At 41.4% G+C, this 20,010-nt stretch overlaps 1 protein-coding gene across 1 annotated transcript; it reads left to right on the top strand.

Annotated features, from left to right (window-relative positions):
- The first annotated feature begins 2,364 nt into the window (after window positions 1-2,364).
- On the top strand, window positions 2,365-15,904 carry LOC143302043 (uncharacterized). The gene is made up of 7 exons (XM_076616531.1): window positions 2,365-2,455; window positions 3,428-3,509; window positions 5,319-5,570; window positions 9,918-10,211; window positions 11,204-11,308; window positions 13,387-13,608; window positions 15,488-15,904. The coding sequence occupies exons 2-7, from the start codon at window positions 3,444-3,446 to the stop codon at window positions 15,887-15,889; spliced, it is 1,341 nt and encodes a 446-aa protein (XP_076472646.1). The 5' UTR covers window positions 2,365-2,455; window positions 3,428-3,443; the 3' UTR covers window positions 15,890-15,904.
- The last annotated feature ends 4,106 nt before the right edge of the window (window positions 15,905-20,010 follow it).

Below are 20,010 nucleotides of genomic sequence, written 5' to 3' on the forward strand. Positions count from 1 at the left end.
TTATTTTGATGTTGTCTTCTGAATGAATGGATATGTACTGGAGTGGTATCAGATTTGTGTTAAATCTTTCTGTTCTGTTCTTAGTTGTTTTGTTGTGTGTGTTGTTCTGAATGGATTGGTAACATGTCAGTCTTTCTGTATTCCTCCTCTTCCTCCTCCTCCTCCTCCTCCTCTCTCATATCAGTTACTGCCATTTCTTGGATAACAAAGTTAAAAAAAAAAATAAAAAAAAAAAATTTCAAGACACCATCGTCAGAAAGTGTTTTCTTCACACACCACCTGATGATTGGTGACCAGATTTTGGATTACTTGAGAAGACTCAGGTTTGTTTTCAGTCTGTCTTTTATTTATTCCAAAATGTTTTTTTTTAAGTCTTGTTGTGGTATAGATACTACTTTTTCCTCACACCTGTCTCTTTAGTTGTGTAACTTTTATAACTCCCCCCCCCCCCCCTCTTTTTTTTAATAATTTTTTTTATTAGAGTTCCCTCCATCCCTCACTCACTCTCTCTTTGAATTGTTTATGGAAAAAAAAAAACTGCAGATTTTCTATCACATGATAGTAGACTGTAATGAGCGGGTAAGTTTGTGTGTGTGTGTGTTTTGTTGTCTTATCATGGGATCTGAGGAAACTGGCTTAACTGTGAATGTTTCCATGTACATTTTGATGTGTTCCATGTTGCATGGGTTTGGTATTTGAACCTTGGGGGTAAAAAAAAAACAAAAACAAAAAAACAACTCATTGTTACACTGTTTGCTGTTTCCGTTCTTTGTTCCTTTTTGCTGCATGGAAGTGGTCTACTGTTAAGCTCTACAGGCATTTCACATGGATGTCAGATCTTTATCTTTGTACATCATGGACGTTTATGAATGTTGAAATAAACTTGGAAGACCAGAGGATGTTATGGGTGTGTGTGAGAGAGGGGGGGGAGAGAGAGAGAGAGTGTGTGTGTGTGTCCCAGGATCTGCATTGCAATACAGTGTGTACACCATTCAGCTGGTTTCACATTGTCTCCTTTGATTTACAATATGCTCAGGAACAAGGTGAAATGTGAGACGATTCTTATTTTATTTGATCTGCAGTTACGCTTTAAGAACAATGCAGAAACTGGACAATGAATAGCTACCGATAGTCATTAGTTGATACACACTATGATCAGTGATCCAAAAGGAAAGGCTTTTTAGAATGAATTTTGAATTGGAGTTTTGCCTCCGTGTTTGTTGTCGGTTTAAATGGTAATATTTAAATGTGGAAATTGATACTTAATTGTTTGTGAACTCCCACATTCACTCGTATACACAAACGGGCTTCTACATGTTGAACCGTTTTTGCCCCCGTTTTCGGGAGGAGGGGATGTGCATGCTGGGTATGTTCTTGTTTCAATAACCCACTGAACACTGAGAGGATCTTTTACATGCATATTTGATCTTCTGCATGTGCAAACACATGAAGGGGTTCAGGTACTAGCAGGTCTGCATATCTGTTGACCTGGGAGATTGGAAAAAATCTCCACCCTTTACCCACCAGGCGCCACATATGCGCCGCTTACACTGTTACAAGTCATTCCCAACAGGATTGCATGCAAGGAATGGGTTGTGCTGCACTGTAGTGACGCGCTCTTCATGGGGTAAGCAGCCCGAATTTCACACAGAGATCTCCGTGTTGTGACAAAAAGAAATGCTATATAATGAGCAATACAAAAATGATGCACTACTATCATTTTTCACCATTTTAGGTGTTTTTCTTGCACAAAAAAAGGAAAAGAAGAAGAAAGAAAGAAAACAAAAGGTAGGATGATGAATGTTACACTTGCACCGTATTGCTTTGTGAAACACTCGGTGTTTCCCTCTGTCTGTCTGTCTGCTGATGTGAGATACTTTTTTCTTGGAAGGTCATACACACGTACGCGCGTGCGCGCACACACACACACGTCACTTTTGTCTTCTAAAAAACACATCACTGCCCCCCTGTTTTATTGGTTTAAGGCAAGACACGAAACATTGGACAGAAAATTTGCGATGAAGACCGTATCTTGAACATTCAAAATTACTCAATTATTTACTTTTGCAACAGCACTATAATTTTTTTTTCTTTTTTTATTTTTTTTTTTTTTTTTATGTTCATAATGTGCAGACGAAAAATCGCTGAGGGGAAAAAACGGTGGGGGCGATATTAATGTGTAGGTGACTGCAGCGTGTGTGACTGCGGACTGGACCGTTATAAACTTCAAAATAAAGCGAGAAACATCGTGAACTTTCGAAGGCATTCGCGCACAGTTACACACACAAGTCACAAATATGTACCGATCACTTCCGCCACAGTTGCCAGGCAACATGCAAACTATTTACAACCGGAAGCAGCATGTCGGCTTGTTCCTGTTTCGGCACGTTTCAATCAAAAGCAGACGACAAATAGCGACTGGGGATAGTTCCTCGTGATTATCATCACAAAAAAGGTATGGGTTTGCTCAAATGCACTAAAGAACGCTAAACCTACTAGGAAAAGCAAGATTTGTTCCAATGAAAATTGGTATAGTGCGACAGAAATGAAAGAGCTGGTAAAGTTGTAGATCTTTCTTTCTGAATGCAAACAAAGTATCAACCATGCTTCGTCATATGGTGCAATGTGGCAGTACGCTTGGGGGGAAAAAAAAGCAAATGCAAAAAGAAGGAAAATAAGAAATTGTAAGGGTGGTTTTGTGACATGGTCTACACTTTTTTTTAAAATCCGTGCAATACCTAATTCTCCATTCTTGATTTAGTTTGTTCTGATAGCATAAGAAAATGAATATGACATGTATACCTAGCTATTGCAGCGTCAGTGTACAGTGTTATAGTGACAGTAATATGATAGCTGACAGTCACTCAGTTTAGAGATAAGAGTGTTTCATTTCCATTTAGAAGCTGCATAATCACATTATGGCAGAGTAAGGACAATATGTTGACTAATGATCAGTGTGACACAAATGTGCATGGATCCTGATTATAATTAATAAATACCACTTCTCTTTTTGAATTAATTGGCTGCAAGTTTATCATTCATTTGTGTAGACTACAAATGGGCTTTAAGATTGATGACAAATTTTTACTTCTGCCTTGTGTGTGTGTGTGTGTGTGTGTGTGTGTGTTTGAACACATTACTCCCAGGTGGAAACCAGTATGTCAGCAGCATGCACTCTCGAAATAGATTTTTGCAGAATTTTTGTCAGGGACAACAGCATTTTGTTACTGCGGGTTCATTTACATGTGCAAAGTGCATGCTGCAGACATGCAGGACCTTTGCTTATCGTTTCATCTGTTAATACATTGTCATATTTATACTGCATTCAGTTTAAGTGTATATCATATTATAGTTTGTTTGTAAAACAGTTTAGTACAGTATGTGTTCCTGATATGGGTGGTGAGTGTGGTTTGCATACTTCTGTCAGGGACAGAGTGTGGGCTATGGACCTCAACTCACTCCAAGAATCCTACCTGAAAGGACTTCGACAAATGACAGGTGGTGGCCAGGTAAGTACAAACCAGTACAGTTCACTAAATCGTTCAATCCTGGGGAGATTTACAGCCTCGGCAGGCATCCATGTTGTATTGATGTAGGAAAAAAAACCAAAAAAAAAACAACAAAAAAACTCAGAAAATATACTGTTTCTCTTCCAAGTTACGTTTTGACACATCCAGAAATACTGCAGAAGTTTGTTCCCTTTCCTGTCCTTACTGTTTATACATGTGTTGGAAGGTGAAAACCGTTTTAATCAGATGAATTTTGAAGCCACTGCAATGCTTAGGCATAGGGCTCAATGGGTAAATGATGAAGACAGGTATGTATGAACACATTACCAATAACAAAAATATGCATTTATATAGTGTTTACCCAGTGGCTCGACCAATGCACGTTAAACAATACATGTGGTATGAGGAAGGCCTGACATGGGTTATGCTGCTGATCAGGCATCTGCTTAGCAGATGTGGTGTAGCATATAATTATGGATTTGTTCAAACGCAGTGACTGAACTACTGAACTGAATGAAACACTGCAATATAATAGTCAAAAAAAAACAACAAAAAAAAAGTTGTTAAGATATACAACCTCACAGAAATACCATTTTAAAAACAGCGCAGTATCACCCACAACTCAGCACACACGCACACACACACCTCCAGCACATCACACCAACCTCATCTGCCCCCTACCCCTCTCCCAACATTCCCCCCCCCCCCCCCCCCCCACTCAGCTCTACACACACACACATACAGGTCCAGGGGAAGATGGATCTGTAGTTTAAAACACATGAATCAGTTGATTATGATGATGAATAACATTACATACAGATGAGTGATGATAATGTTAAAATGGAAAAGAAAAAAAAAGTCCTTGAATGATAAGAGTAGAGTTCTTAATGGTGATGATGAAGTTAAATATAAAAACAATGACATGATTATCATGATAATATTAGGGTTTGTTTTTTAAATACTGATATGATATTACCGTGATACATGTATTAAATTAATTAATACTGCAGGGCTAGAGAAATGACCAAGTAAATGTTAAGTTATCCTGGTAGGACAAGTAATTTAAGGGAAAAATATCTACCTCTGAGTAATAATTCTACCTCCATGCCCACAAAACTGGGTAAAATGATTTTTTTTTTTTTTTAATATTAAAAAATGGGGACAAGTGGGGGAAAGACAACCAATAATGCAACTTTTTCCCTTTTTTTCAGTTTTTCTTAAAAAATAATATTTATAGTGTGTATGTCTTTCTTTTTTTTTCTTTCTTCTTTTTTGTGTGTATGAAACAATGTTGTGTTGTTGTTGTTTTTCTTATTTGTAGTCTAAATAATACATAATAGCTAACAGTAATATTATCGTTGTATATCTGTATGTCTAAAATAATGTTAAACTTAAAATAGTTAGGGAAATAAAAGAAATCTACCTCAGTAATAATAATACATAACTATTAATAGTATTATCATTGTATGTCTGTATGTCTAAAATAATGTTTATCTAAAAAATAGAAAAATAAAAAATCTACGTCAACAATAATAATACATAATAACTATCAATAGTTTTTTTTGTTTTTTTATTGTATGTCTGTATGTCTAAAATAATGTTTAACTGAAAATGTTTCTCTAAAACTAAAACTAAAAATTTGCCTCAACAATAAAGATACATAATAACTATCAATAGTATTGTTATTGTATGTATGTCTAAAATAACGTTTAACTTAAAATATGTATCTAAAAAAAAAAAAAATAATAATAAAAAAAATAATAAATAAAAAACCCAAACAAACAACCTCAACGATGGAAACCTTTGCAGACGAGGAAGAAGATGGCAGAAGCTCCCATCGAGCGACCGGGTCTGGGCAGCAAGGCCAAGAAACAGTCGACGGGAAAGGAGTACGCCTACTACAGTCGCGGCGACCAGCTGAAGTCGGCGTTTGACGTCAGCAACAAGGCGGTGCTGGCCTCGTTTTTCTTCTGGTTGCTGCTGATGTACGGGCTGTACACGTTAGGGGGCTACCTGGTCATGGGTCTGAGAGTGATGTGGAACGACGCCGATCTGCAAGGGGTGAGTTGTTGAAGCGTTAAGTATTGATTGATTAATTGATATGGATCCTTATTTATATAGCGCCTATCCTCGGTCGGAGACCAAGCTCTAAACCCTTTACAAACATGAGGTAATTTGCACGACAGGCTGCCTACCTGGGTAGGGCCGACTGATAGCTGCCGTTGGGCGCTCATCATTGGATTCCTGTGTCATTCAATCAGATTTCAGGCACGCACACATACACAATCAGACAGACATGTAACATTTTACGTTCATGACGGTTTTGGTTATCTGCCCTGCCATGTAGGCAGCCATACTCCGTTTTCGGGTGTGCAGCTGGGTATGTTCTTGTTTCCATAACCCTCCGAACCCTGACATGGATTACAGGATCTTTAACGAGCGTATTTGATCTTCTGCTTGCGTCACACGAAGGGGGTTCAGGCACTAGCAGGTCTGCACATATGTTGACCTGGGAGATCGGGAAAATCTCCACCCTTTACCCACCAGGCGCTGTCACCGAGATTGAAACAAAGTACAGCCACACTCATGAACACAGACCCAGGGACACGCCTCTGGTGTTGACATGTGATTATGTGTGTACGTGTGTTCCTAAAGTGGGCACAGCTGATTTTTGCTATGGATACAAATGTGTAATGACTGCCTGACCTGTAGGCTTTGTCTGATCTCACTGAGCCACGTGACACCTCTTCACTAGGACACGCCTCTGTCGTTGACTTTGTGTGTGTTCCTAACGACTGACACCTTGACCTGAAAGCTCTGTCTGATCTCACTGAGTCAAATAAGTGACGCTTCTTCACCGATGAACATTCTCATACATAAGTAGTCGCTGATTTGCAAGGGGTGAGTTGGTTGTGTTGTGTTGTTGTGTTGCGTTGTGATGTGCTGTGTTTTGTGTTGCAATGTGTTGTGTTTTGTGTTGCGATGTGTTGTGTTGTGCTGTGTTTTTTGTTGTGATGCATTGTAGTTTGTGGGGGTGGGAGATATGGGCGTATGTGTGTGTGCTTGTACAAGTAAGTGTTCATCTCTGTGAGTGTGTGTTTGTGTGTGTGTGTGTGTGTGCCGTGGAAGCTGCGATACGTAGACTAGAAATGAGTGTGTGGAGGAGGGGGGTGGAGGAGGTGCAAGGTAATGTGTGTGTGTGTGTGTGTGTGTGTGTGTGTGTTGGAGCTCATGTACGTTTATATGTATTTGACTGTACTTTCATATCTGTGAAACTGCATGTTTGGTGCATTTCTGTTATGCATGTGTGGGTGTATGTGTGAATGTGTGTCTTCATATTTTACATTTATTCGCTTATTTATCACCATTGTTGTCTTATTTATTTATTTATTTATTTTTTATTATTATCATTTTATTAGTATTACTATTATTATTACTACTACCTTTTTCTATGTTATAATTATTATTCATTTATTTATTTATTTATTTATTTATGTAAGCTTATCTATTATTTATTCCCCCGTTTTTTTTTTTTTTTTTTTTGTTTTTTGTTTTTTGGGGTTTTTTTTCTCTCAAGGCCTGACTAAGCGCGTTGGGTTACGCTGCTGGTCAGGCATCTGCTTGGCAGATGTGGTGTAGCGTATATGGTTTGTCCGAACGCAGTGACGCCTCCTTGAGCTACTGAAACTGAAACTGTAGTTTGTGTTGTGTTGTATTTTGTGTTGTGTTTTGTGTTGCGTTGTGCTGTGTTTTTGTGTTGTGATGTGTTGCGCAGCGTTTTGTGTTGTGTTGCATAGTGGTTTGTGTTGTGTTGTATTTTGTGTTGCATTGTGTTGTATTTTGTGTTGTGATGTGCTGTGTTTTGTGTTGCGCTGTGTTTTGTGTTGTGTTGCATTGTGGTTTGTGTTGTGTTGTATTTTGTGTTGCATTGTGTTGTGCTGTGTTTTGTGTTGCGTTGTGCTGTGTTTTTGCGTTGCGATGTGTTCCACTGTGTTTTTGTGCTGTGTTGCGTTGTGTTCCATTGTATTGTGTTATAGTGCATTTCATTGCATTTTGTATCGTGTGCATGGTATTGTGATATTGCTGGAGCATAAGTTGTTAGCATTGCATTGTATTGCATTAGAATAGGATTGCATTGCATTGTGATGTATTGAATTGCATAGTACTGCATTGTGATGTATTGCATTGCGTTGTATTGTACTGGATTAGATGACTTTTTTGTCATGTTATTGTATTGTGATTTGCAGGGGGTGTCTTGTTGTATTGTGTTGATTTGTGTTGTGTTGCATTATATTGTGATGCGTTGCTGTCTGTGGCTTTTTGCATGGTGGGCGTGCACTGATGTGCGGCAGCCACTAATAACTGAAAATCAGTTGTGTTGTGTTGTGTTGTGTGGTATGGTATGGTATGGTATGGTGGTATGGTATGGTAGTGCACTACAATGATTGTACTGGATTGTGTTGTATCATTGTATTGTATTGTGTTGTATTATATTGTATTGGGATACTTATCACAACAGATTCCTCAGTTTTCCCTGTGTGAAATTTTTTACTGCTCTGTCAGTCTCACCCACGGAGAGCACTTTGCAACAGTGCAGACCCACCTTTGTTTGTTTTGGGTTTTTTTTGTGGGGGCGTTTTTGTGTGTGTGTGTGTGTTTTTTTTTTGTTTACGAGTGTATTTGTTTAGCTATCTTCTTTCTTCTGCGTTCACTCGTATGCACACAAGTGGGCTTTTACGTGTATGACCGTTTTTACCCCGCCATGTAGGCAGCCATATTCCGCTTTCGGGGGTGTGCATGCTGGGTATGTACTTGTTTCCATAACCCACCAAACGCTGACATGGATTACAGGATCTTTAACGTGCGTATTTGATCTTCTGCTTGCATATACACACGAAGGGGATTCAGGCACTGGCAGGTCTGCACATATGTTGACCTGGGAGATCGTAAAAATCTCCACCCTTTACCCACCAGGCACCGTCACCATGATTCAAACCCGGGACCCTCAGATTGACAGTCCAACGCTTTAACCACTCGGCTATTGCGCCTGTCATGTTTAGCTGTCGAAGTGCATTGTTTTACAGAATTGTATTTGTATTTGTGTTTCTTTTTATCACAACAGATTTCTCTGTGTGAAATTCGGGCTGCTCTCCCCAGGGAGAGCGCATCGCTATACTACAGCGCCACCCTTTTTTTTTGTATTTTTTCCTGCATGCAGTTTTATTTGTTTTTCCTATTGAAGTGGATTTTTCTACAGAATTTTGCCAGGGACAACCCTTTTGTTGCCGTGGGTTCTTTTATGTGCGCTAAGTGCATGCTGAGCTGTGATTCGAACCAGCGCGTTCAGATTCTCTCGCTTCCTAGGCGGACGCATTACCTCTAGGCCATCACTCCACTAATGAATTTTGCTAGGGCGAACCCCATTTGTGATCACAGGGTCTTTTAGACTACAAACACTTAGTGCATGCTGCACATGGAATCTCTGTTTATTGTCTGACATGAATGACTAGTAGCCTTTTTTGTTCGGTGATCAGACAGAGTAAACAGGAAATAAAAGGGGGGGAAAAGTGTGTGTGTGTGTGTTGTATTTGTATTTCTTTTTATCACAACAGATTTCTCTGTGTGAAATTCAGGCTGCTCTCCCCAGGGAGAGCACGTCGCTACACTACAGCACCACCCAGTGTCTGTGTGTGTGTGTGTGTGTGTGTGTTGTATATGGTTGCTTCCGTTTGACCAGCTCAGGACAGCAAGACAAAGTGGTCACAGACATAGTGAAAAAAAAGTTATAAACACTTCTTTAAAAAATAGGAATCAAAAAGAAAATTAAAAAAGAAAGAAAAACAACAAAATACAACAACATTTTTTTCAACCCATGAGAGGACATTGTGTTTGGCAGAACTTCTAGTCTAAAAATAAGAACAACAACGGGTTGTTTTTTTTCTACATATGATAAGACAGTGATGTCTAACAGCACTTGTGATGTTGATGCTGTTGCTAGATTTTGCAAGTCGGTGCTGGGAATATGTGTAGTTGCTTCCCTTCTCACCTTTGTGGCATCTGGGAAACAAAGTATGTCAGTCACTCGCTAAAATTGTTCAACATTGATTACATGTCAGTTTTGTGTGTGTGTGTGTGTGTGTGTGCATGCGTGTGTTTGAACTAACATTTTTTTTCCTGAAGGAAAGACTGAATTTCTTCTCCTGAAATCATTGAGAATTGGTATCGCTGAGTTATATACAACCAGCAGCACTAGAAGTAATAGAATTTATTGCTATCATTGATGTGATATAATTCAATACAATATAGTATAATGTAATATGATGTAATATATATATATCACATTATTAAAAGTAGTAGGAATATTATTATTCTTAGAATGACAAAGGAACATGGTACCCTCACTTTCAGGATTGCCAGACTCACTTCAGCGTCAACCGAGAAGAAAACCTTCACTCCGTCATGGACTACCCAAAGGGAGACGCCGGTCCATACATTGCACGCTTTGCTTCCGATCGTGGCATCTCCGAAGACTATCCCGCAGATTCCAAGTCCTTGCCGCCGCTGGTGACGGCAGTGTCATCGCCCCAGTTCTTTCTCCTGCAGGCATTCATACAGCATGTTCACCAAGGAATGGCAGGGGAGCATAAGGATATCAAACTGATTGTGTATGATGTTGGCTTGTACAAACGAGAAAAGGAGATTGTAAGTTTGAGGGTTGTTTGTGGGTTGGTTTTTTGGGTTTTTTTTTTTTCTTTTTTATGTTAGGTATGTGTAATGGTTGTGTTATGTGTGCATTAAAATGTTTGTGGTGAGAGGGAGTGTTTGTATTGTGTGTGTGTGTGTGTGTGTCTGTCTGTTTGTCTGCATGTATGTATTGTATTTGTATTGTATTTCTCTTTTTTGTCACAACAGATTTCTCTGTGTGAAATTCAGGCTGCCCTCCCCAGGGAGAGCACGTTGCTACACTGAGAGCACCACATTTTTTCCTGCATACAGTTTTATTTGTTTTTCCTATCGAAGTGGGTTTTTTTCTACAGAATTTTGCCAGGGACAACCCTTTTGTTACCGTGTGTTCTTTTATGGGCGCTAAATACATGCTGCACACGGGACCTCAGTTTATTGTCTCATCCAAATGACTAGTGTCCAGACCACAACTCAAGGTCCAGTGGAGGGGGAGAAAATATCAGCGGTTGAGCCGTGATTCGAACCAGTGCACTCAGATTCCAAGGTGGACACGTTACCTCTAGGCCATCACCCCATTTGTGCTTCTGTGAGAGTGAGTGAGTGAGTGTGTGTGTGTGTGTGTGTGTGTGTGAGCAAATGAAAACAAGTGCACATAAACACTGACAAGCTATGTACAATTACCATTTCACCAATAATTAGTTAATTATTTTGATTAGCGCACACAAATTTTGAATGCATGTATATTTATATATATATATAACACTTATAAGTATACATTTTATGATATTTATCAAAAGTGCATTTTCTAGCCAGATACTTGACTGCTGACAGGTTGAATAATACACATGAAATTTTGCATTTATGTAGCAGTAGTGGCCGGAACAACAACAACAACAACAAAAAAGAAGAAAAATGAAAAACAAGTGTGTGTGATGTGTGTGTGTGTGTGAATGTATGTGTGGTGTGTGTGGGTGTGTGTGTGTGTGTGTGTGTGTGTGTGTGTGTTTCAGTTGCAGCAGTACTGTGCATGTGAAGTCAGAACGATGGAGTACAGCCTGTATCCTGATCACGTGGCGGACACCAGCAATTTTGCCTGGAGACCCATACTCATACAGGTGATGCGAAAAAAAAAAGTATATATATATATATAAGCAACTAAATGTGAATACTGTCATATGTGTGTGTGCGTGTGTGCGTGTGTGTGTGTGTGTGTTACTGTGCAGATTGTTTTAGTGTGTGTGTGTGTTGTACAATGGTTATTGTGGAGCTTTATTTGTTTTTCCTATCGAAGTGGATTTTTCTGCAGAATTTTGCCAGGAACAACCCTTTTGTTGCTGTAGGTTCTTTTACGTGCGCTAAGTACATGCTGCACACGGGACCTCGGTTTATCATCTCATCCATAGCGTCCAGACCACCACTCAAGGTCTAGTGGAGGGGGAGAAAATAGCAGCAGCTGAGCCGTGATTCGAAGCAGCGCTCTCAGATTCTCTCGCTCCCCTAGGCGGACGCGTTACCTCAGTCCAGGCCATCACTCCACACTTTGCGGTACAGGAAGCGTTGTGGTAGATTGGGTCTTCTTCTTCTTCTTCTGTGTTCGTGGGCTGCAACTCCCACGTTCACTCGTATATACACGAGTGGGCTTTTACGTGTATGACCGTTTTTACCCCGCCATGTAGGCAGCCATATTCTGCTTTCGGGGGTGTGCATGCTGGGTATGTACTTGTTTCCCTAACCCACCGAACGCTGACATGGATTGCAGGATCTTTAACGTGCGTATTTGATCTTTTTCTTGTGTGCACTAGCAGGTCTGCACACATGTTGACCTGGGAGATTGGAAAAATCTCCACCCTTTACCCACCAGGCGCCCGGGTCACTGAGATTCGAACCTGGGACCCTCAGATTGAAAGTCCCAACGCTTTAACCATTCGGCTATTGCGCCTGTCGGTAGATTGGGTCGAACGTTGAACTTCTGACCCAGTGTTTACCGGTGACCAGGGTTTGAGGCCCTGTTCTGGCATGGTGCTGTGTGCTAGGGAAAGGCGCTGTATACTCCCCTTTTCATCACTCCACTCCCTCCAGGAGCCTTGATGAAAAGGAATATGACGGGCGCAATAGCCGAGTGGTTAAAGCGTTGGACTTTCAATCTGAGGGACCTGGGTTCGAATCACGGTGACGGTGCCTGGTGGGTAAAGGGTGGAGAATTTTACGATCTCCCAGGTCAACATATGTGCAGACCTGCTAGTGCCTGAACCCCCTTTGTGTGTAAACGCATGCAGAAGATCAAATACGCACGTTAAAGATCCTGTAATCCATGTCAGCGTTCGGTGGGTTATGGAAGCAAGAACATACCCAGCATGCACACCCCCGAAAGCGGAGTATGACTGCCTACATGGCGGGGTAAAAACGGTCATGCACGTAAAAGCCCACTCGTGTACATGCGAGTGAACGTGGGAGTTGCAGCCCACGAACGCAGAAGAAGAAGAAGAAAAGGAATCATCAGTGTGGCCTCAGATTCAGTTTCCGTTTCAGTTTCTCAAGGGGTCAGCTCTGCCGTTCGGACAGTTCCATACATGCTGCACCACATCTGCTGCCAGGTAGATGTCTGACCAGCAGCATAGTGCAACACACTTAGTCAGGCCTTGAGTGCATGCTTATATATTTGTGTACCTATCAGTATGGATTTCTTTTAAATTTTTTAATTTTTTTTAATTTTTTTTTTTTTTACAGAATTATGCCAGAGGGCAACACTTTTGTTGCCATGGGTTCTTTTTCAGTGCGCCAAGTGCATGCTGCACATTGGTCCTTGGTTTATCATCTCATCCGAATGACTGGACGCTCAGTTTGATTATTATTATTATTATTATGAGTATTATTATCTAATCGTTCTTCACACCCAAGGCCTGACTAAGCCCGCTGGATTATGCTGCTGGTCAGGCATCTGCTTAGCAAATGTGGTGTAGTGTATAGTGTAGCGTAGTTCGGACACATCCATCCACAGATATATATATATATAGATGTGTCCGAACGCAGTTACGCCTCCTTGAGAAACTGAACTACTGAAGTGAACTGATTTATTTATTTACCTATCTATTTATTTGTTTGTTTGTTTTTATTTATTCATTCATTCATTCATTCATTTATTTATTCATTCATTTGTTAATGTCATGTGGTTTTTTTTCTGTCTCTCCCTCAGTCGTTGTTGGAGGAGTTCGGTGCGGTGATGTACGTGGACGTCAGCACCCGGTTCAAGACGAGCAACTCTCTGAACATGGTGCGGTCCAGGGGCCACAACCACTTCCTGCTGTGGGACACGGCCGCCTTCACCTCCACCACGGCCTACACCAACAAGCAGACCTTCCACTTCCTCAACGAGTCACGCTGTCTCTTCTCCGACGTCGGCCTGGTCGACTCACAGGTAAGAAGAGTTTGCGGAGTCAGTGGTGGGGGGGGGGGGGGGGGGGGGGAGCGGGGAGGGAGAGAGGGGGTTAGAGGGGGTGGGGGGAGGGGGGGGTGTTGGAGGGTCTGTGCGGGTGCATTTCACATTTCTCCCCCTTTGTACGTTTTTTTTTTTGTTGGAAAAAGTTGTACATTGGCTGTTCTGCCCAAATTTTGGTGCACTGAGGAGGAAGTTTCAGTTTCAGTTTCAGTTTCAGTAGCTCAAGGAGGCGCTCACTGCGTTCGGACAAATCCATAATTATACGCTACACCACATCTGCCAAGCAGATACCTGACCAGCAGCGTAACCCAACGCGCTTAGTCAGGCCTTGAGAAAAAAGAAAAAAGAAAAAAAAGGGTGTATAAAAAAATAGATAAATACATAAAAAAAAAGAACTACTACTACTTATGATAATATGTATAAGGTGCAAAAACTTGATGAAGTCAACTATAAGCGTACATAAATAAATAAATTAATTAAAAATAATAATAATAATAATAAAACTGAGGAGGAAAACCTGGTCCTATGCGGTGGACCTCCACGAGAAGCTCTGGAGGCCACCCGCTGCTGCCGTGCAGAGGACAGCGGACTTCGCGCTCCAGCCTGGGATTGACCATCTGACAGCATGACCTAGGGAACGCAGAAGAAGAAGAAAAAGAAAAAGAAAGAAGCACTTTGGCTAATATGACATTGTAATAATAATAATATGCTCTTCACTTCTTCCCCTCCACTATTTTATTGGCCTTTTTGTGTGTGTGTGTGTGTGTTTAACTCACTCAGTACGGCCAGTCCTCTCTTCTCCTCTACACAGACCCCTCGGATGTCCAGTGGGTGTCTGAATGACCTAACCTTTAGCTTCCGTCGTCAGAATTGTGGTATTCTTTGTCAACATTCACCTCTTCAGTGTAAGAGCCTTCCGCTTGCAATATTTTGATGATGGTAATTGGGGTGAAACGCTGTTAGTGTCGTCTCTTTCGCCGTTCGTATGGAGAGAGTTAATGCAATCGAGGGGGAGGGGTGTGTGTGTGTGTGTGTGTGGAGGGGGGAGGTGGGGGGAAGAAATGTAGAGTATAATTGTAAAATTACAATGTCATTAACCAATTTACAACTTTGAAATGAAAGAATACAAGGGGGAAGAAAAGTGGATTTTGCCAGGGTGTGTGTGTGTTGCGTGGGGGGTGGGGTGGGGTCGGGTGGGGTGGGGTGGGTGTGGTTGATGGAACTGTAAGGAAAGAGAGTAGGGTGGATGGGGGGTGTGTGGTGAGCAGAGTGTGTGTGTGTGTGTCTGTGTGTGTGTGTGTGCATGTTTGTGTGCATGTGTGTAATATCATGAATCTGGTACATTCCCTTACCCTAGCAACCACCTGTATTCGTAATATACATGCTGCATCATCTGGAGAAAGCATTCTGGACACTTACAGTAGACACATACCAGACTTTCACTTTTCTAGTGGGCTTTCTATTTATCGATAATATATATATATATATATATATATATATATATATATATATATATATATATAATATATACAAACATATATTCACTTCATCACTGAAATCCCTGCACTGAGCTCTTTCAAGTCTGGCCTTAAAACCAATCTCTTTCCACGAAGGGGGTTCAGGCACTAAGCAGGTCTGCACATATGTTGAGCTGGGAGATCGGGAAAAATTTCCACCCTTTACCTACACCAGGTGCTGTCACCGAGATTCGAATCCAGGAGGACCCTCAGATTGAAAGTCCAACGCTTTAACCACTCGGCTATTGCGTCCCGTCAATGAACCGATCGATTAACTGGTTGATTGGCTGACTGACTGACTGAGTGACTGAGTGACAGGAGTATGTTGTGGCATCGTCCAGGTGATGGTGTTCTACCGGACCAACCACACGTGGCACAGCCTGATGAAACCCTGGCTGAAGTGCGCCCTCAACGCGGACTGCCTGGCCCCGCGCTGGTCCCACCATGACGGCTGCCTCCACTACCGCCGCCCCAAGACCACCGGCTGCCACCGCTACGACCTCTCCGCCCTCTCCATCATCCTCAACCGCGGGCAGCAGCTGACGGCCGCCGGCCACGCCAACCACTACACGCCCCCGCGCTTCGTCTACGTGAGCGAGGAGGAGGCGGTGCTGTTCCCGGAGCAGCCCTGGACCAACGGGCAGCTGGCGTTGCTCGTTGGGGTCCCATGTCTGCTGGCGGCACTGGTGGCTCGGAAGCAGGTCCACCGGTGTTTGTCTGCTTCGATTCTCAAGGAGCGTTGAGAGAGGTGGTGGTGTTTTTTGGGTTTTTTTTGGTTTTTTTTTTTTGAAGGGGTGGGTGTGTGTGTGTGTGGGTGGGTGTGAGTGCGGGCTGTCGTCAAGCAAGCCACCTCTCTTTCCTTTGAAGTGCTGGTGGTTCAGAAACAGGTCCACTGGTGTTTGGCGGGTTCGATTCTGAGGGAGCGTTGATGGAGGTGGTGTTTGTTCTGGTTTTTTTTGTGTTTTTTTTGTTTTTGTTCTTTTGAAATGTGTGTGTGTGTGTGTGAGAATGTCAACATTGCTTTGAGAGATAGTTTTCAAAATCTTTGGAGACATGCTCTAGTCGCGATTAGTAACTGTTTGTTTTATCAAAATGGAATGCCCCAATTATGATCAGTTACGAAATAGATATGCTCCTAAAAAATATTTGTCTCCAAAATCAGTTTTTAATTTTTGTAACATGCTCAAAGGAGGCAAAAAAGTCATTTTAGCTGTAAGTAAGATGATTAGATTTGCAAATGTTGCCTAGCTACACTTTTGGAGGTAAAAGACATTTGTGTTTTCTCAACTTTTATGTGACATTGTTGTGTATTTGGAAATGTTTGTTCTGGGCATGAAAAGATTATTTTGCAGTAATCCTCCATACTCCAGTAGGAGTGAAAGGATAATCAAAACTTGAAACTTGAGTGTAGGTTGTTGTTGTCAAGCAAGCCACGTCTCTCTCCTTTGAAACGCTGGTGGTTCAGGAAACAGGTCCGCCGATGTTTGGCCAGTTCGATAATGAGGGAGCGTTGAGAGAGGTGAGGTTTGTGGGTTTGTTTATTTGTTTTTGTTTGAAGGGGTGGGAGGGAGGTGGGTTTTCGTTGTTGTTTGTGTTTTTTTGAAAGGGTGGATGGGCGTGTGGGTGGGCTGTCGTTGAGCAAGCCACCTCTCTCTCCTTTGAAGCGCTGGTGGTTCAGGAAACAGGTCCGCCGATGTTTGGCCAGTTCGATAATGAGGGAGCGTTGAGAGAGGTGGTTTTTTTCTTCTTTTTGGGGGCTGGGGGGGGGCAGGGGGAGGGTGGTGGTGAAGGAGTGGGTGTGTGTGTGTGAAGGTGGGTGTGTGTGGGGGCTGTCGTCAAGCAAGCCACGTCTCTCTCCTTTGAAACGCTGGTGGTTCAGGAAACAGGTCTACCAATGTTTGGCCAGTTTGATTCTGAGGGAGCGTTGAGAGAGGTGGGGTTTTTTTCTTCTTTTTGGGGGGTGGGGTGAAGGAGTGTGTGTGTGTGTGTGAAGGTGGGTGTGTGTGGGGGCTATCGTCAAGCAAGCCACCTCTCTCTCCTTTGAAACGCTGGTGGTTCAGGAAACAGGTCTACCGATGTTTGGCCAGTTTGATAATGAGGGAGCGTTGAGAGAGGTGGGGTTTTTGGGTTGGTTTGTTTGTTGTTGTTTTTTTTTGAAGGGGTGGGAGGGAGGTGGGTTTTTGTTGTTGTTTGTGTTTTTTTGAAGGGGTGGATGGGCGTGTGGGTGGGCTGTCATTAAGCAGGCCACCTCTTTCTCCTTTTATGGTGTGTGGGGAGGGTGTGGGGGGCATCGGGGGGTGAGGGGGTGGGTTGGCTGTTGTCAAGCAAGCCACCTCTCTCCTCCACCCCCCACCCCGATCTTTTCTTTCCTTCCCCTTCCCTGTCTCCCCTCTGTCTCTCCCTCCTCCCTCTCTCCTTCTTCACTCGTGTACACGAGTGGGTTTTTACGTGTATAACCGTTTTTACTTTTACTCTCCTCTGAGAATCTGAGCACGCTGGTTCAAATCATGGCAGAGCCGCCGATATTTTCTCCCGTATATGGATTTGTCCGAACGCAGTGACGCCTCCTTGAGCTACTGAAACTGAAACTCTGTGTGTGTGTGTGTGTGTGTGTGTGTGTGTGTTGGGGCTCATGTACGTTTATGTGTATTTGACTGTGCTGATATCTGTGAAACTGCATGTTTGGTGCATGTCTGTTATGCATATGTGTGTGTATGTGTGAATGTGTGCCAGTCTGCATGTTTTACATTTATTTGCTTATTTATCATCATTGTTGTCTTTTTTATTTATTTATTTATTATTATTATTATTATTATCAGTATTACTACTACTACCTTTTTTATATTATAATTATTATTTATTTATTTATTTACTTATTTATGTACGCTTATCTATTATTTATTCACCTTTTTTTTTTCTCAAGGCCTGACTAAGCGTGTTGTTACGCTGCTGGTCAGGCATCTGCTTGGCAGATGTGGTGTAGCGTATATGGATTTATCCGAACGCAGTGGCGCCTCCTTGAGCAACTGAAACTGAAACTGAAACTCTCTCTTCCCCTGAAAAAAAAAATCTTGGGAGTGTGCATAGAGGGTGAACTGAATCTATTTGTGTTGCGTGTGCGTCTATTTGCACGACACAAGGGCAGGCAATAGGACTGAATTGTGTGAAGATCTGAACTAACTGATGATGTATTTAATGTATTTATTTTTTCTTATTTGCGTACCCAAGCAAACTGTCACTGTTGTCTCTGTTAATTCAGAAGGAAAGGAGGGGGTGATCGATTAATTATTCACACCCGTTTTGTTTGGAATAACTTGTGACGGAGTTGAAAGTCAGGCAGAAGAAATGGTTTTTGTTTGTTTGTTGAAGTCATAAGTTGTTTTGTTTTTTTTTGTTGTTGTTTGTTGGTTTTGTTTGTTTGTTTGTTTGTTTTATTGTGTCATTGAAAATCACAAGTAGAGGGGGTGCAGGGTGTGTGTGTGTGTGTGTGTGTTGGGGCTCATGTATGTTTATGTGTATTTGACTGTGCTTTCATATCTGTGAAACTGCATGTTTGGTGCATATCTGATATGCATATGTGTGTGTATGTGTGTCTGCATTTTTTACAGTTATTTGCTTATTTATCATCATTGTTGTCTTTTTTATTTATTTATTTATTCATTTATTTATTTGTTTTATTATCATTATTATTTTTTTAAATTATATTATTATTTATTCATTTGGTTCATTTAGTTATATATTTATTTATTTTGTTCTATTTTATTATTATTATTGCCAGTCCCTGACTTACATCTTAATTTTGTTTTTCTCTCTTAGAAAACTATTCCTTTTCTAGCATCTCTTTTGTACATGGTTAATGCACTCCATTCCAAAGCTGTATTCCTTGATTTTTTTTTTTCTCTCTGATTACTCCTCACAGTTCTTAGTTTTACCTCTGTCTTGGTTTTGCCCTCTCTTCTCTTCTCCATTCTCTACTTTCCTCCCCATGAAGAAGGGCCTAGGGCCCGAAACGTCGGGATACTGTCTTCATAGGACAAGTCACCACCTACAGGTTAGTCTCAACCGTTTTCTCGCCTGTATTCCTTGGCTCCCCATGCAACTATTTCTTCTGCACGTTTGTGTGTGTGCACCTCTGTGTGTGTGTGTATGTATGTGTGTGGGCAAGTGTGTGTGTGTGTGTGTGCACAAGTTCTGGAGTTCTTTGAGTCTGATGGATATGTTTTTGTATAGTCTTTGGATTTTATTGTCTATGAGTGTGTGTGAGTAGTGTGTGTGTGTGTGTGTATGTGCATGAGAGAGAGAGGGGGGGATTTGTATGATTTACCATACTGTGTGCATGTGTATGAGAGAGAGAGGATTTGTTTAATTTACCATACTCATGGGAATCACAAACTTTTTTCAGTATCATGATCATCAACCTCTTTCCCATTCACCATTTTGACTAAGGATCTGCTGAATTCATTTTTCAAAAATATTTTGGTGAGAAAAAAAAAAGAATATTGACTGCTGTTGCATTTTATTAATTGTATTGAATTTTTGGATGACAAATATATTTGTTTGAATGTGGTCGTGCGTCAGTGTTTTGCTGGATGTATTTTATTGTAGTGTGATAAATTTATTGATTTATGGAGTAACACATTTACATATCTACACTTTTGCAATATACATACTTCTCTTCACATTTGTAGCAAATCTTTTAGTTTTGCGTTTGTCAAGAGCAGCTCCCAAGAACTATAAGCAAGTGCATGTTCAGTACAATAATGAAGTGTACGACCTTTTTGAGAGCAAGGACTCCGGAATATTTAACATATTTTGATCTGCTGTGTGTGTTCACACACAGAGAGGGGTCCAGCAATTTAACAGG

This window comes from Babylonia areolata, chromosome 28 (genome assembly GCF_041734735.1).
Source record: "Babylonia areolata isolate BAREFJ2019XMU chromosome 28, ASM4173473v1, whole genome shotgun sequence".
NCBI lineage: Eukaryota > Metazoa > Mollusca > Gastropoda > Neogastropoda > Buccinidae > Babylonia > Babylonia areolata.

Bases quoted from the DNA above. Each gene is read 5' to 3' on its own strand.
- LOC143302043 (XM_076616531.1), top strand. From the start codon at position 3,444: ATGGACCTCAACTCACTCCAAGAATCCTACCTGAAAGGACTTCGACAA. The intron at 3,510-5,318 runs GTAAGTACAAAC...AAACCTTTGCAG, and splicing joins AAATGACAGGTGGTGGCCAG to ACGAGGAAGAAGATGGCAGA. The intron at 5,571-9,917 runs GTGAGTTGTTGA...CCTCACTTTCAG, and splicing joins ACGACGCCGATCTGCAAGGG to GATTGCCAGACTCACTTCAG.